Source organism: Megascapheus bottae, chromosome 20 (genome assembly GCF_031878675.1).
Source record: "Megascapheus bottae isolate mThoBot1 chromosome 20, mThoBot2.hap1, whole genome shotgun sequence".
Classification (NCBI taxonomy): Eukaryota; Metazoa; Chordata; class Mammalia; order Rodentia; family Geomyidae; genus Megascapheus; species Megascapheus bottae.
Window position 1 is genome coordinate 832,216 of NC_143528.1, and position 13,889 is coordinate 846,104.

At 39.5% G+C, this 13,889-nt stretch overlaps 1 protein-coding gene across 6 annotated transcripts in view; it reads left to right on the plus strand.

The window, feature by feature from the left end:
- Slc20a2 (solute carrier family 20 member 2) overlaps positions 1-13,889 on the plus strand; it is a 103,442-nt gene that overhangs the window by 52,838 nt on the left and 36,715 nt on the right. For all 6 annotated transcript variants that reach the window (XM_090353852.1, XM_090353846.1, XM_090353848.1 and 3 more), the window contains 3 exons: positions 5,247-5,799; positions 10,982-11,122; positions 13,331-13,416. In XM_090353852.1, coding sequence (XP_090209978.1) covers positions 5,511-5,799; positions 10,982-11,122; positions 13,331-13,416 — 516 coding nt within the window. In that variant the 5' untranslated portion in view covers positions 5,247-5,510. The remainder of the gene's footprint in view (positions 1-5,246; positions 5,800-10,981; positions 11,123-13,330; positions 13,417-13,889) is intronic.

Consider the following 13,889-nt stretch of genomic DNA (forward strand, 5'->3'; position numbering starts at 1 on the left):
GTCTCAGGTTCTTTTATGTCTGGGCTGGCTTTAAACCTTGATCCTCAGATTTCAGCCTCCTGAGTAGCTAGGATTACAGATGTGAGCCACTACACCCGGTATCTTTACCATTTCTAACTACTCTTGGGTGATAGCATTACAAAATGTTCCCTACAGCACTGTAGAACCTTTCCAGAACTAATTTTAGAGTTGGTGTTAGGAGTTGTCCATAAAAGTGACACTTTTGTTGTAATTTGTCATTCTCAAACTCTAAGTGACTTTTTTGAAGCACTTGGTAGATGAAGGGACCACAAATCGAGATGTACAAAATATTCCATCTATGACCCCTACCGGAGTAATTTCCAGCTGGTGTTTGTACAGTTCACCCTAAATGTTAATATGTGTGTTTGCATCTTTGGCATTCTCAGATGCTGTGTTGAAGAATTGTCATGGCAGAAGTTCTAAAGTCAGGTCCAGCTCTCATCTCCAGCCTTGGAGGAGTTATACTGTGGACCCCTTCCTGTAGAATGGCATGCTTGCAATGTTATGGCAGTTTCTTGGCTGTTGATCTGCATTTGCCCTTCGCCCCTAATACTGCTGTTTAAATATGGTGTGGTGACCTGTTCCTGTCCATGGGCCTATATTGGTTGGTTAAAGAAACTAGTTTTATTGTGTTTGAGTAGAAGGTTCTCTTTTTCTTTGAAAGAACTATTTTCCCCTTTTATGTGGTACAGTAACCTATGGGGGCTTTACTAATGGGGGAAAAATGATTGCAATATAGTACAAAAGCAAATATTACCTTTGTTGACCAGTATTATTATCAGATCAGTTTTATTGAGGTCTGACTTGTATATAATAAAGCTCTCTGTTCTAAGTGTTTAGTTTCATTAGTTTTGACAGATATGTACAGCAGTAAAACCACCTCCATACTTAGGATACAGACTGAAAGTTTCCTGTGTAGACAAGTGTCTTCATTTGTCTGGAATGAATATTCATCACTAGGAAGTTCCTGGGTTATATAGTCAGCATAAGATTTGTTTTTATAAGAAACGGCTGATACCTTCTGATATAGCTTTCCATTTTGAGTGCCATTGTGGGGGGAGTAGGCCTTTTTATATTAATCTCTTCAACTCCCTCCACCCCTGAGAAAGTGTGTCACTTTTTTGGGGGGGGAGGTCAGTCGTAGGGCTTAAACTCTGGGTCTGGACACTGTCCCTGAGCCCTCAGCTCAAGGCTAGGGCTCTAACATTTGAGCCACAGCACCACTTCTGGTTTTCTGGTGGTTAATTGGAGATAAGAGTCTCATGGACTTTTGTGCCAGGGCTAGCTTTGAACCGTCATCCTCAGATCTCGGCCTCCTGAATAGCTAGGGTTATATGCATGAGCCACCATCTCCCTGATAAGTGTGTCTCTCTTTAGCCAATGACAAATCCAGAATTTTTACATGGAGGAATTAGAGCAGGAATAGGGGAGGTACCTGGGTATTGTGTAGCTAGGAGGAAGGGACATGGATTAAGAGGGCTCAGGTCCTTGTTTTTCTTATGTCTGCAGTGAAGCCCTGTCACTTGAGGCACACCACAACGTACAAAACATTTGTACATAATTAGATTTGATCTTCACAGTAATTTTGTGAAGAATATGGGCCATCGCCATCTCCATTATGATGAAACTAGAGTCAGAGCGTGCGTGTGAGTCACCAGGTTCAACAGCTCATTTACTGGCAAAGGATTAGGCCCCAACTCCTGACCATACCCGGGGCTTTGTTTGCTAATGATACTAAAGCTGCCATGTTAACACTTGTGCCATATACATAACCAGTGGTTATGTCCCATATGCCCCATTTCTCAGACAGGCATTTAGGCGATTTGCCTGGGCTAGTGCAGCCAGTACTGCCTGCTGGACAGGAATGAACCTGGAGTTCTCTTTTCTGGGCAATATGAACAAATGTTTCTTTTTTCAGCCTAAGCGGGAAAAGATCTCAAGTTTTCCCTTTGTCACTTAAACATACTCACTTTTACCTTGCTTTGTGAGCACCATTTGCCTTTGGGAAGGCATATTTTCACAAAATAAAGGACATAAATGATAGATAACACAATTTAAACACAACTAATAACACAGGATTGACTGAAAGCTTCATTGTATCAACTGAGCTGCACAATACACATATGGAAACTAAAAACTTTCCTCTTTGAAATTTCTTTTGACTTTTTAACTTTTTTAAACCATACTTGCCATCAAAACTGCATGTAATAAGTCAATGAATAAGACAGGTTTACTGTTCCTCAAATGCAGAAATTATGTGATATTTGAAAAATGAGGAATATCTTGTGACTTTTTTTCCTATGAATTATAGCCATGTAGAAGACTTCCTTGTTGGATAGTGAGTGAAGAAATTTCAGCATTTTTTGTGTTTTATGCAGTAATTTTGTTTTGTTTCTAGAAAAGTCCTTGAGGGGAGTTGGAAAGAGCCAAGGCATTGGGCTGGGAGTGTGGCCTAGTGGTAGAGTGCTGGCCCAGCGTGCACAAAGCCCTGGTTTCCATTCCTCTGTACCACATGCACAGAAAAAGCCTGAAGTAGAACTGTGGCTCAAGTGGTAGAATGCTAGCCTTGAGCATAGCCAGAGCTCAGGGACAGTGCCCAGGCTCTGAGTTCCAGCCACAGGACTGGGGGGAAAAAAAGAAAAGAAAAAAGAACCAAGACACTAAAGGCACTGACTGAAAATTGTACAACACTAAACTTCTGTTGAAAGTTTCTGCTGTAGAAGAGACATGATACTCTGTGTTGTTCCCACATTTTCCATCTGTCTTGTTTCCTTTTGTTTGTCTGTTTTTTGAGTTAGGACTGGGGCTTGAACTCAGGGCCTTGTGCTTAATAGGCAGGTGCTTTACCACCTGAGCCACTTCTCTAACTTGATTCCCTTTATTAATTGCCTGTGTATCATATCTAGATTTTCCTATCGTATTAAGTAATTAATTATGTTTCTTTTAAATGGGTTTCAAGTTTTCTGTTCATTCAAATATTTTGTTGATTTTGGTGTGAACTAGAGATCTAGCATTTCCTCTTCCAAACACTTAGTCACCGACATATTATCTCTATATCATTTATTGCATGAGTCAGTATTTCCCCTCTAATTTGTTCTCCACCTTCAAAATCCTACTTTCAAGCTGTCAGTATACCTTGATGCATCATACCTGCCAGACCTCAACTACTCTGAATTCAGCTGTCTGAATTCTTGGTGAGAAAATTTCATGTCCCAATCTGTGTCCTTCAGCACCATCACCAGTGTGGAGGTGTACCTGGATGTGATCTCTGATTGGTGTCTGCTTCCTTCACTGTGCCAAAAATCCCATATATGCCTGGACCACCTTCATTTCACTTACATTGTATTTCAAGCTACTGCATAAAGGAAGTTTCCAAGAAATAATTTATTGAATGTCTTTATTTTCCCTATTGGCAGCGTATGTGCAGCTAACATTCATCCTTATTTTGATTTCCAGTTGAAGATTGGCTCTGCTTGTCAAAATACTGTAATACAATTATTTTTCAGTTGAATGTCATCTTTTTTGCCTTTAGTGTGATCTCTCATTTGTCTTACTTGCTATCTCTAGAACTACATTGGCTGAAAGTTGTAGAAAATGATTTTAAAAAAGTAGCAAGGGCAGGGAGTTTGGCCTAGTGGTAGAGTGCTTGCCTAGCATGCATGAAGACCTGGATTGCTCAGTACTAATATACAGAAAAGCCAGAAGTGGTTCTGTGGCTCAAGTGGTAGAGCACTACCTTGAGGAAAGCCCAAGGACAGTGCTTCAGCCCTGAGTTCAGTCTCCAGGACTGGCAAAAAACAAACAAAAAACAACAACAACAACAAAAAGTGTACATTTTCTATTTAACTCTTTGCCTGTAATATGATATTCATATTGTCCAGTAAGTTTAGTGACTTAGTATTATTTTCATTTGAAAAATAAATACTATATAGTTTGGGGGGAGTCATCAGTTATACTACTGTTAATCCTGCTATCGTTTTACTATATCAACTTTGGGTGTTTTTTGTGTGTTTTTCTGTGCTGGGGCTTGAACCCAGGGAATTATACACGCTAGGTAAGGACATCACGAGTGATCCACACCCCAGACAGGGTTAGCATCACCATAATCACAAGGAATATAAAAATTCACACGCACACACCCTTCATTTTTGACTGCCCAAAATGTGATTGTGTATGTGACATGGAACAGGAGCCTGATTTAATTCAATAAGCATTTATGAAGAAACCATATTTATGAGGTAGTATATGGTATGCCAGCATCATTCTGAAAAAAAAGTACAAGCTTCATCTTTTAGCTAGATAGTAACATGATACCACAATTATGAAGTTTTTATTGACATTTGTACCGTACAAATGTGTTTTATGGCAAAAGGAAGCTCCTTTCTTATTTATTCAACAAACTGATTATGACTTACTCGAAGCCCTGGCCTCGGTGCAGGAGAGTTGTATGGCTCTCAGGAGGACTTTCCCTGCCACAAGAATCTTGGAGTACCAAAGCCCTGAGTTTTCAGGGAGTAATGAGAAGCCAGAATGTGGACCAAGGTAGTGAGCTGCTAGATGGCAGAGGGTTTGCTAGCCATGGTGAGGTCTCTCTTTTTCCTAGGCCAGATGAGAAGACGTTTGTTTGTACATCCTCTAGCCCTCCCTGCTTCTTTGTGGAGCACATTCTGCTCTCACTTTCATCATTCTCCCATAAGTGGTATGGTCCAGAGATTGTCATAAGATGTAAGACAGAAGGTTCGTTCCCTCATGTAAATATGCAGGTAGACAGTGGCCACATCCTATGGCAACACATAATCAGACGTCATCATCCCTGTTCCAAGGAACTGGGCACAGTCTACATATTTGAAAATACTCAGTTTTAATGGCTCTTTTCTCTATCTTTTGTTCATTTGAAGCAAATGAACAAATGTTGTCTGAAAACCATGCCCAAATACGTTTTCAAATTGCTTTAAAAATGTCACCTAATAAAGCTGGCCTACTATCAGTTGACAGAAAGCATGCTCTGACATTCCAGAGATCAGATTATTTTTTTGTTTCTTTTTTTTTGTGGGGGGGGTTGATATGGAAGGTGGTGTAATTGTAATCCACCATGAATTTTATTGTTAGATCTATCCCATGCTGAATTTAGATCCTATTGGCAGACTTAAACATTTATTTCTGAAAGAACAACATGTTACAGGTGCTGTAGGTAATTGATTTATTCTGTTTCTTTCTTATTACAGGAGGCAACATCACAGCTTTCCCAGTCTGAGAGAAAAAATATGGAATGTGTTTTACCGCTGACTGAACACAACCAAATGAACTGTACTGACAGTAGTTTGAAAACCAACAGTTAGCAGTTTGTTCCAGCTCCAACATTGCCTGGCACTTTCCAGAGCAAACTCACTGTTTACAAGAACTCTCAGTGTTACAAACTCATTAACCTCAAGCTTTGGTTATTTAAAATATTTCTGTGAGAGAAAAGTCCTTGGAGTTCATCTTCCAGAATGAATCTGAATGGAGATTTGTGGATGGTCATTTTGGGTTTTATTATAGCTTTCATCTTGGCATTTTCTGTTGGTGCAAATGATGTTGCCAATTCCTTCGGTACTGCTGTGGGCTCTGGTGTGGTGACCTTGAGACAGGCATGCATTCTGGCTTCAATATTTGAAACTATTGGCTCTGTGCTACTGGGAGCCAAAGTAGGAGAGACTATCCGGAAAGGCATCATTGATGTGAACCTGTACAACGAGACAGTAGAAACACTTATGGCTGGGGAAGTGAGTGCAATGGTTGGTGAGTAGCTTTAATCCTGCCCTGAGGGAAGTATGGGCACCCACCTGCCTCCCTTCTATCTCTGCCTGTTCTGTGAACGGGACTCTTGTTTCAGCTTTTCTGGTTTTGGTTTCATGTTTTTTCTGATTGTTGCTTTCTTCACCTTAGAATCATTATATTTTTATAGCTAATTAAGTAATAAAGTACTTTCATAAATATTTAGCAAGTTAGGTGGCTAAGATAGATTTTTAATAAATGAATAGTACTTTATTATTTTAGAGGTATTCAAGATTATTAAAGAAGTAATACGCATAGTGAATTTGTTTTAATTTTCTCATATGTGCTAGTTTTAGACCTGGAACTCAGGGCTTAGGTACTGTTCCTGAGCTTTATTATTATTGTTATTATTATTTTATTTAAGGTTAGTAATCTACCAGCAGAGCCATTGTTCCACTTCTGGCTTTTGGGTGGTTAATAGAAGAAAAGAGTATCTCAAATTTTGTTCCCCAGGCCTCAAACCATAATCCTCAGATCTGACCTCCCAAGTAGCTAGGATTATAGGTTTGAGCTACTGACACTGGCTTGTTTTAAATTTTTACCTATAAGATTTTAATATGTGTTGATTTACATTTTTCCTTGTGATTTTTTTCATCAGAATGCTATGTTTTGAAATTGTAGTTGTTAAAAAATAATGTTTGGGGCTTAGTAATTAAAATACTTGCCTAGCATGTATGAAGCCCTCAGCACTGCAACATAATATGAATATTTTTAGTGGAAATGTGGCTCTAGTGGCAGAACCCTAGCCTTGGGTGAGAAAGCTAAAAGACAGGGCCCAGGTCCTAAGTTCAAGTCTTAGTACCACCACCAAAAAGAAAAAGAAGGAGAAGGAGAAGGAAGAAGGGAAAAGGAAGAAGAAAATGAAGAGTACTTTTTGGATTTGGATATTGCTTAGTGGGTGAACAAATGAGTAAGATCTTGGGTTCAGTGCCCAGCAACAAGAAAATGCCAGTGTTTATTAATCTGACTTTTTGTATCCTCTTTAAATTCTAAAGCCATTACCAAATGAATATTAATCAAGTGCTTATGTTTCAGGTCTTCTGCATTATTTGTAATATTTTATTGGTGTGTGTTTGAGTTTTCTTGCTTTTATTGGCGTGTATTTGGGTTTTCTGATTCTACCCCCATAGAACTTTATTTGAAATTTATGTTTTCCATTTTGGCTAAAAGAGCATTTGTATGTCTGTCTTGACTAAGGTGTAAGTTGCCCAAATGAAGAACTGGGGTGAGTGATAGGTGAGAGAACATTAGCTTGGTGGACAGTGTGATTACCAGAGTGACTATAAAAGTGGAAGCCATGTGTGTGACTTCCCTCTCTGCCTTGTTAGGGTAGTAAGAAAATTCCAGGCAGGAGCTGCCAAGTGCAGCTGACAGGACTCTCTCTGTTTGCCTCTAGGTAGAGATGCCATCACAGCAGACAGCAGACATATACGGGTAATTTGGTTAAGGAGAAGAGGTTAGAGATGGTTTCCACCACCTTGTGCTTTCAACAGGACATCTCCTTTTAAAGGAAGAGTCCTGCACAGTAGGAGGTGAGATGCTGGTGTACCAAGAACACAGTCATGTTCAACAGGTCCCTAGTGATTTGTCACTAGCATTCCTTAAGCACCTAGCACATAGATGATTTAACCCATTATCTTTCGTTCCAGCAAGTAGATAAGTCAATTGAAGTCTCCTGTCAGAAGCAGGGTGCTATGTTTAAGTATTTAATAGTAAAGGTGCAGAGGCAGGTAAAACTAAATATGAAGTTTCTATTTCTAATATTTTGTGTTACACAGATGGAAGAGTCAGGGTTGCTTTAATGTCAACAGCTTTTGTAATCACTGACTTTTGCTTACTTTAATGTACATACATTTCTCAGTGTAGTCAAATTAACTGAAACTTCTCAGAAAAAATGACTATTTATAAAGATTATCCATGACATTCATGATAGATAATTATGAGAGATAACTGTCATTCACGGTTTAATCACATTAAAATAAAATTAAGACTTCTTAAAAAAAAATTAAGGCTTCTTGCCAGTTGTAATGTGGGCAAGACTTACTGGAATTATTGAAGGAATAAAGAACAATGCTGATAGAACAAGGCCTGCCTGGAGCTTCCCTGTTAGAGAAGACCTGGAGAGATGCTGTGCTTGTAGGAGCCTTGTCAGGGGCTATATGGAAAATTTCATTTAGACCCAGTTTTGTGAACTGAGTTCATGTCCCCACTAATTTTATTTTATAGTTAGTATAATTTCTCCAGTTTCTAGTCTTCTTCCCCATTCCTTTAGCCTTTGGCTCTTTACTGAAAGAATGAAGAGTTTTTACCTCAACTATAGTTTGGGCTTACCAAAGCAATTTGAGGTTTTGCTTGAATAACATGATTGTTTGGTTTTTTTCTTTCTTTCTTTTCTCCTTTTTTTTTCCTGATGTGTGGGCAAAGGACTCTTAAGGACCTTGTTTTTTTTTTTAATTATGTTAACTAGATTTTTAAAATCGAATTCCTTACACTTGGGAGTTATGTGAATTTGATATGGTGGTATAATCATTATTGGCCCAAACCAAAGCTAATTCTGTTAAAATCTTGACTTCTCTCTCCTCTCTTCTAAAGTCTACTCATTTTTCTTCTCCCTCTCTGTCCCCATCCTTTTATTCTGTTCTGTTTTTCTTGATGTTCTTTAGTAACTTCTTTAGACATAGGCCGCTGTGCTTTCTGATAAAGTTGTGTTGGAAACAAGTTGGTTGAGTAAAACAATCATTAATGCTACTCCAATTTCCTAAATGCTATATTTGAGACTCAGCTCTAAAGCAAGTCAGTCCACTTTTTATGAATCCAATGATTCCAAAACCTTGCAGGGAATTCAGACCTTGGCATTCTCTAGAGGCACCCACCCTAGTGTAAGAAGCCATTTGCTTGAGCCACATCATAGTCTTAAAGCTTTCATAGCCTTGGTTGCTCCACTGTGTGCTGCACTGACACCTCCAGTGTAACCCTGAGCCTTTGTTCTGCCATTGCCTGAGGCCTGTCCCTCACCTACTTTCCCTAGGTTTCACCCATATCCCATGGCTCCTCCTCTTTTTGTAGGGTATCATTACCTCACATTAAGACATCCTACTTTTCTTCCTGGCCCACATGTAGTTCACTTACCTTCAGCAACTCTTCAAGGTGAAGAGGCTCTGGCTCATCACCCATCTTACATGCCCTCCCTTCATTCTTCCCTGGCCCCTCTTTTTTTTCTTCCAGTACTCCCCACCCTTTTTGCAAATTCCTCCAGGCATACTTTACAGAGTCAACAATATAAACCATAGCAGCTTTCAGGAAGGAAAATTTTCTGCTAGGTGTAGAGAGGGGCGAGTTTATACCATCCTCAGAAAAACATTTTCTAGGACTATTAAGCACGTGGCTCACACCTATAAATAATCCTAGCTACTAAGGAGGCTGAAAACTGATGATCATGATGGGAAAACAGTCCAGCAGAAAGTCTATGAGACGCTCTCATCTCCCATTAACCACCAAAACACTGAACGTGGAACTGTGGCTAAAGTGTTAGAGCCTTAGCCTTGAGCAAAAAAAGCTCAGGGAACTTACCCAGGCCCTGAGTTTTTACACATGATTGGCATACACATGAGTGTCCATGCACACACACACACACAGACTATTAAGTCCTAAAATATTTTTGGTTTTGGTTTTGGTTTGATTTGTGGTTTTTATGAGACTGGTCTCAGTCCAGACAAACTCAGAATTTGCTATATAGTCCAGGCTGGCCTGTAACTTGGAGTTCTCTTGACTCTCTCATTAGTGCTAGGAATATAGGTTTGCTTTCATTTAAAAGCAACCAATCTTATTTGAAATTTGATAGGGAAGGGGGGAAAACCAAGACGGGTGGGGGGTGTGGGGGGGAGGGTAATGGGTACCAAGACATGTGAAAGGGTATCAATGTATGTGAATTAATGCACCTTCTATCTGGCAAATATCACGTAACCCTTTTACTAATTACAATAAAATAAAATAAAATAAAATAAAAGCAACCAATCCTTGTGCAGCCCAGGCCTCAAAAGGGAGTCCTAAGGAACTGTCCAGTGGAAACCCAGATACAACCATGGAGCCTGTCACCATTTGGCAGGGTAACAATCCCTTCATCTCCCAGCACAAGTGTTGAGAATATTCACGGGGTCACAGATGGCTTCAACTCAAAGGTCAGCAGGCCCAACCCTTGTTGGATCAGCTGTCCACATTGCTTCACAAACTGGGACTTGAATAGCCATTATGAATCTTCAGTAGCTCAGATTTGAAGGAAATGCCAGGGTCTGCGTAACGGTGCTTGTACTGCCAGGCAACCAGGTGTCCAGAGCTAATATTGGAATTAATAATGTCCCCAGCTTATCAGCCAGCCTCGTCATTCTCGTACAGTTTGGTACAAGGTTTTCAACAAGTACCCCTGAAAGTGATCTCTCACAGCTGATGTTTTTAATACACACTGCAAAATCTGATCTGCTTATGAAAATATCTGAGGTGAACTATAGCCTAGAAAAACATGAAGCCTAGAAAAGATTGATGAACTAAAGGTAAAAATACAAAGCCAAACTTGAAGCTCCTAAGAGACCCAGCAGAATCTTGATTATTTTTCTTGTAGGGGGCAGACTCCATATAGCTAGTGGATGCTAATTTAAAAAAAAACAAAGCACAAACCTAGTAGGGTAGTTATGCTCTCATACACAGGCTAACTTGTCACTAGCCCTCATTATTTGACAAGAATGCTTAATAACTAACAAAACTTCCTCCCAATCTTTCTCCTTTCTTTCTTTAGTGTAGTAGAAACTTTGTTATTATTATTATTATTATTATTATTATTATTATTATTATTACTTGATTCTAGCCCAACTGCCCCAGGACAGACTTGTTATCAGTACCTCACTTTCATGTGAGTTAACAGTCAGTTCACAGACTGATATCAACAGTTTTAGCTATAAGACAGAGTTGTTACCTGCAACGTTGAGAAGTTTTACTACAATTAATTGAGTGATTTTTGTCAGGACTTAAGCACTCATAAAGAAACACCATAGGAAGTTAAACTGGGAGAACAACAGTTTGGATTTCTTCTCTTAGTTGCCGGCTGAGATTCAACTTTATGTCTGACTTTTTTTTTATACTTTTCCATCCATAGGTTCAGCGGTTTGGCAGCTGATTGCATCCTTCCTGAGACTTCCAATTTCAGGAACTCACTGCATTGTTGGCTCAACTATAGGATTCTCACTTGTTGCAATTGGTACAAAGGGTGTGCAGTGGATGGAGCTTGTCAAGATTGGTAATTGCCATTTTCTTTTACCTATAAGAAGGAAAGTTACCTTTGCTCTAGAGTAAGTTTTATTAAAAGTTGCTTTTATAAATGTGGTTTTTTTTTCCACTTAAAATGTTAAGGTTTAGAAGGCCTACATTATATGGTTAGTGCATTCGCCCTGTAAATTTTTCTTTTTTCTCCTTTTTTTTTTTTTTTTTTACCAGTCTTGGAACTTAAAAATCAGGACCTGAGCTTCTTTTATTCAAAACTAGTACTCTACCACTTGAGCCACAGTACCACTGCCAGCTTTTTCTGTTTATGTGGTACTGAGGTATCAAACCCAGGGCTTCATTCATGCTAGGCAAGCACTCTACCATTAAGCCACATTCCTAGCCCTCCCTGTAAATTTTTCTTACTAGAGACTGAATTGTTGCACGTTATACCCTTTTTAACCCCTCTCCTTTGAAATGTTACATCATCAACCAGTTTTGAAAATCAGTATCTAGTCTTTCCAAGCAAAAGAGAAGTTTTTATTTAAATCACTCTAGAATTCAGAGAAGGACCATAAATTCTAGTAAGGTAAATGCCTTGAGTCAAGGAGTCAGGTTAAGCCTCTGAATAAGGCCATTGTCATTTACCTCACAGAGATCTGGAAGTGATCCACACTTTCAGGCTTCTCATGGCCTGAAATTGTAGCTGAGATCTGGGGAGGCTAAGATCTGCGGCTCTTGACTTGAAGCCATCCCAGACAGACAAATCAGCCCACACACGATCTGCAGTTAATCAGAAAAAAGCAAGAAGTAGAAGCATGGTTCTAGTGCCCCCCCCCCCCCCCGCCCCATACACATATACACAAAGAGATGATCTGGTCTGCCCCCTTTGGAGAAGCACTAGTGTTCCTTAATCCTGTACCCATTTCCACAAATCTAACAACTGACTTCCTGGCTCTGCAGTCAACTCCATAATGCTAACCCACCTAGCTGTGAAAAATAATCCTTTACCCCATATCTATCTTCTGGTTTCTCTTTTATTAGAATCATGTGGCTTTAGAACTGTAGGTCACACTAGCTCCTGACCTGCCAAGCAGAGACATAGACCACCAGAAAAATCACATTAGATCAGGAACCTTAGTTGTCAACTCTAATGTTAGAACTGTCCAGGGGAGCAATTTAAAAATATGAATGGGTAGACTTCATTCTAAACTTTTAAAGTCAATCAGAATTCTAGAACTAGAGCAAGAATGTAACTGGATTTTTGGGAGGGAGGGTGGGTCATGGGGTTTGAACTCTGGGCCCAGGCCTGTCCCTGAGCTCTTCACCTCAACGCTATTGCTGCACCCTTGAGCCATAGCTCCTCTTCCCCATTTCTAGTGATTAATTGGAGATAAGAGTCTCAGGTTCTTTTGTGCCCAGGCTGGCTTTGAATCTTGATCCTCAGATCAAAGTCTCCTGAGTAGTTAGGATTACAGGCATGAGGCAATGCACCTAGCCTTGTAACTGGATTTTTAACACATTCTCCCCTCCCTCCAGATAGTTATACTGTACAGACCCTGCTTAGAGCTATAAGGCTTGATGCTAAAGTTAGAGGCTCCCAGTTCTTGGGTGTCAGAAATCAAAGTACCAAACTGGTCTTGGCAAAGAAATGTAAAATGGCTCATCTTTGAAGTTCTTGATGTCCGATTGTATTGATAAGAAAAGCCGATAAAAGGTTCAATGGGAAGTAAAGAAGTCTGTCTTCCTTTTGTTTTTGTTTTTGTTTTGTCCATTGTGGGGCTTGAACTCTGGGCCTGGGCACTGTCCCTGAGCTCTTCAGCTCAAGGCTACCACCCTACCCCTTGAGCCACAGCAACCACTTCTGGTTTTCTAGTGGTTAATTGGAGATAAGAGTTTCATGGTCTTTAATGCCCAGGCTAGCTTTGAACCGTGATCCTCAATTCTCAGCCTCCTGAGTAGCTAGGATTATAGGCGTGAGCTACCATACCTAGCAAGGAGTCTGTCTTCTACGGCTAAAACTTAGGGGAATACTGATCTACTGCTCTAGCAGTGAAACCAATTATACATGGTTGGAGGACAGCTATGCATGAGTCAAGTTAGGTGGGCTTGCTGGATTCCAAGTTGAAGGAAACAACTGAGATATTTATTAATGTATATAATATATTGGTTATTGTGTTATATCAACATGACCATAATGATGTATGAATTTTAACATTCATTAGATTTTTTTTTAATCATTCAGTTGCTTCTTGGTTTATATCTCCACTGTTGTCTGGTTTCATGTCTGGCGTGCTGTTTGTACTGATCAGAATGTTCATCTTAAAAAAGGTAAGTGATGCTGTTATTTTTTAAATTAAATTTCAGAACTAATTTTGGTCCTACTCAGCAAAAATTTATGTTTAGTGGAGTTAGAGAATTACATTTACATTGTTAAGTGGGCCTTAACAGTGGAGTTAGGGTCATACTTTATCAGCTAAGTCACTGGAGTAAGTCCCAGAGAAGTATTCACTGGCCTCAGAAAGTGAAAGAATCATTCATTTCCTGACTGTAGACAAAATAGAATGAGATAGTGTTAAGACTTTGAAGTTGACTAATCTCTAAAAGCAGCTGGATAACCTCCTTACCCAAATGTAAAGATTCTTTCCTCTTCTGCTAATAGAGAAAATGAACTTGAAAAACTGATTTAATTTGAAGGAGTGATTGGAAAATAAAAAAGAAATACACATGATACTTTTTTTTTTTGGCCAGTTCTGGGGCTTGAACTCAGGGCCTGGGTACTATCCTTGAGCTTTCTCAAGGAT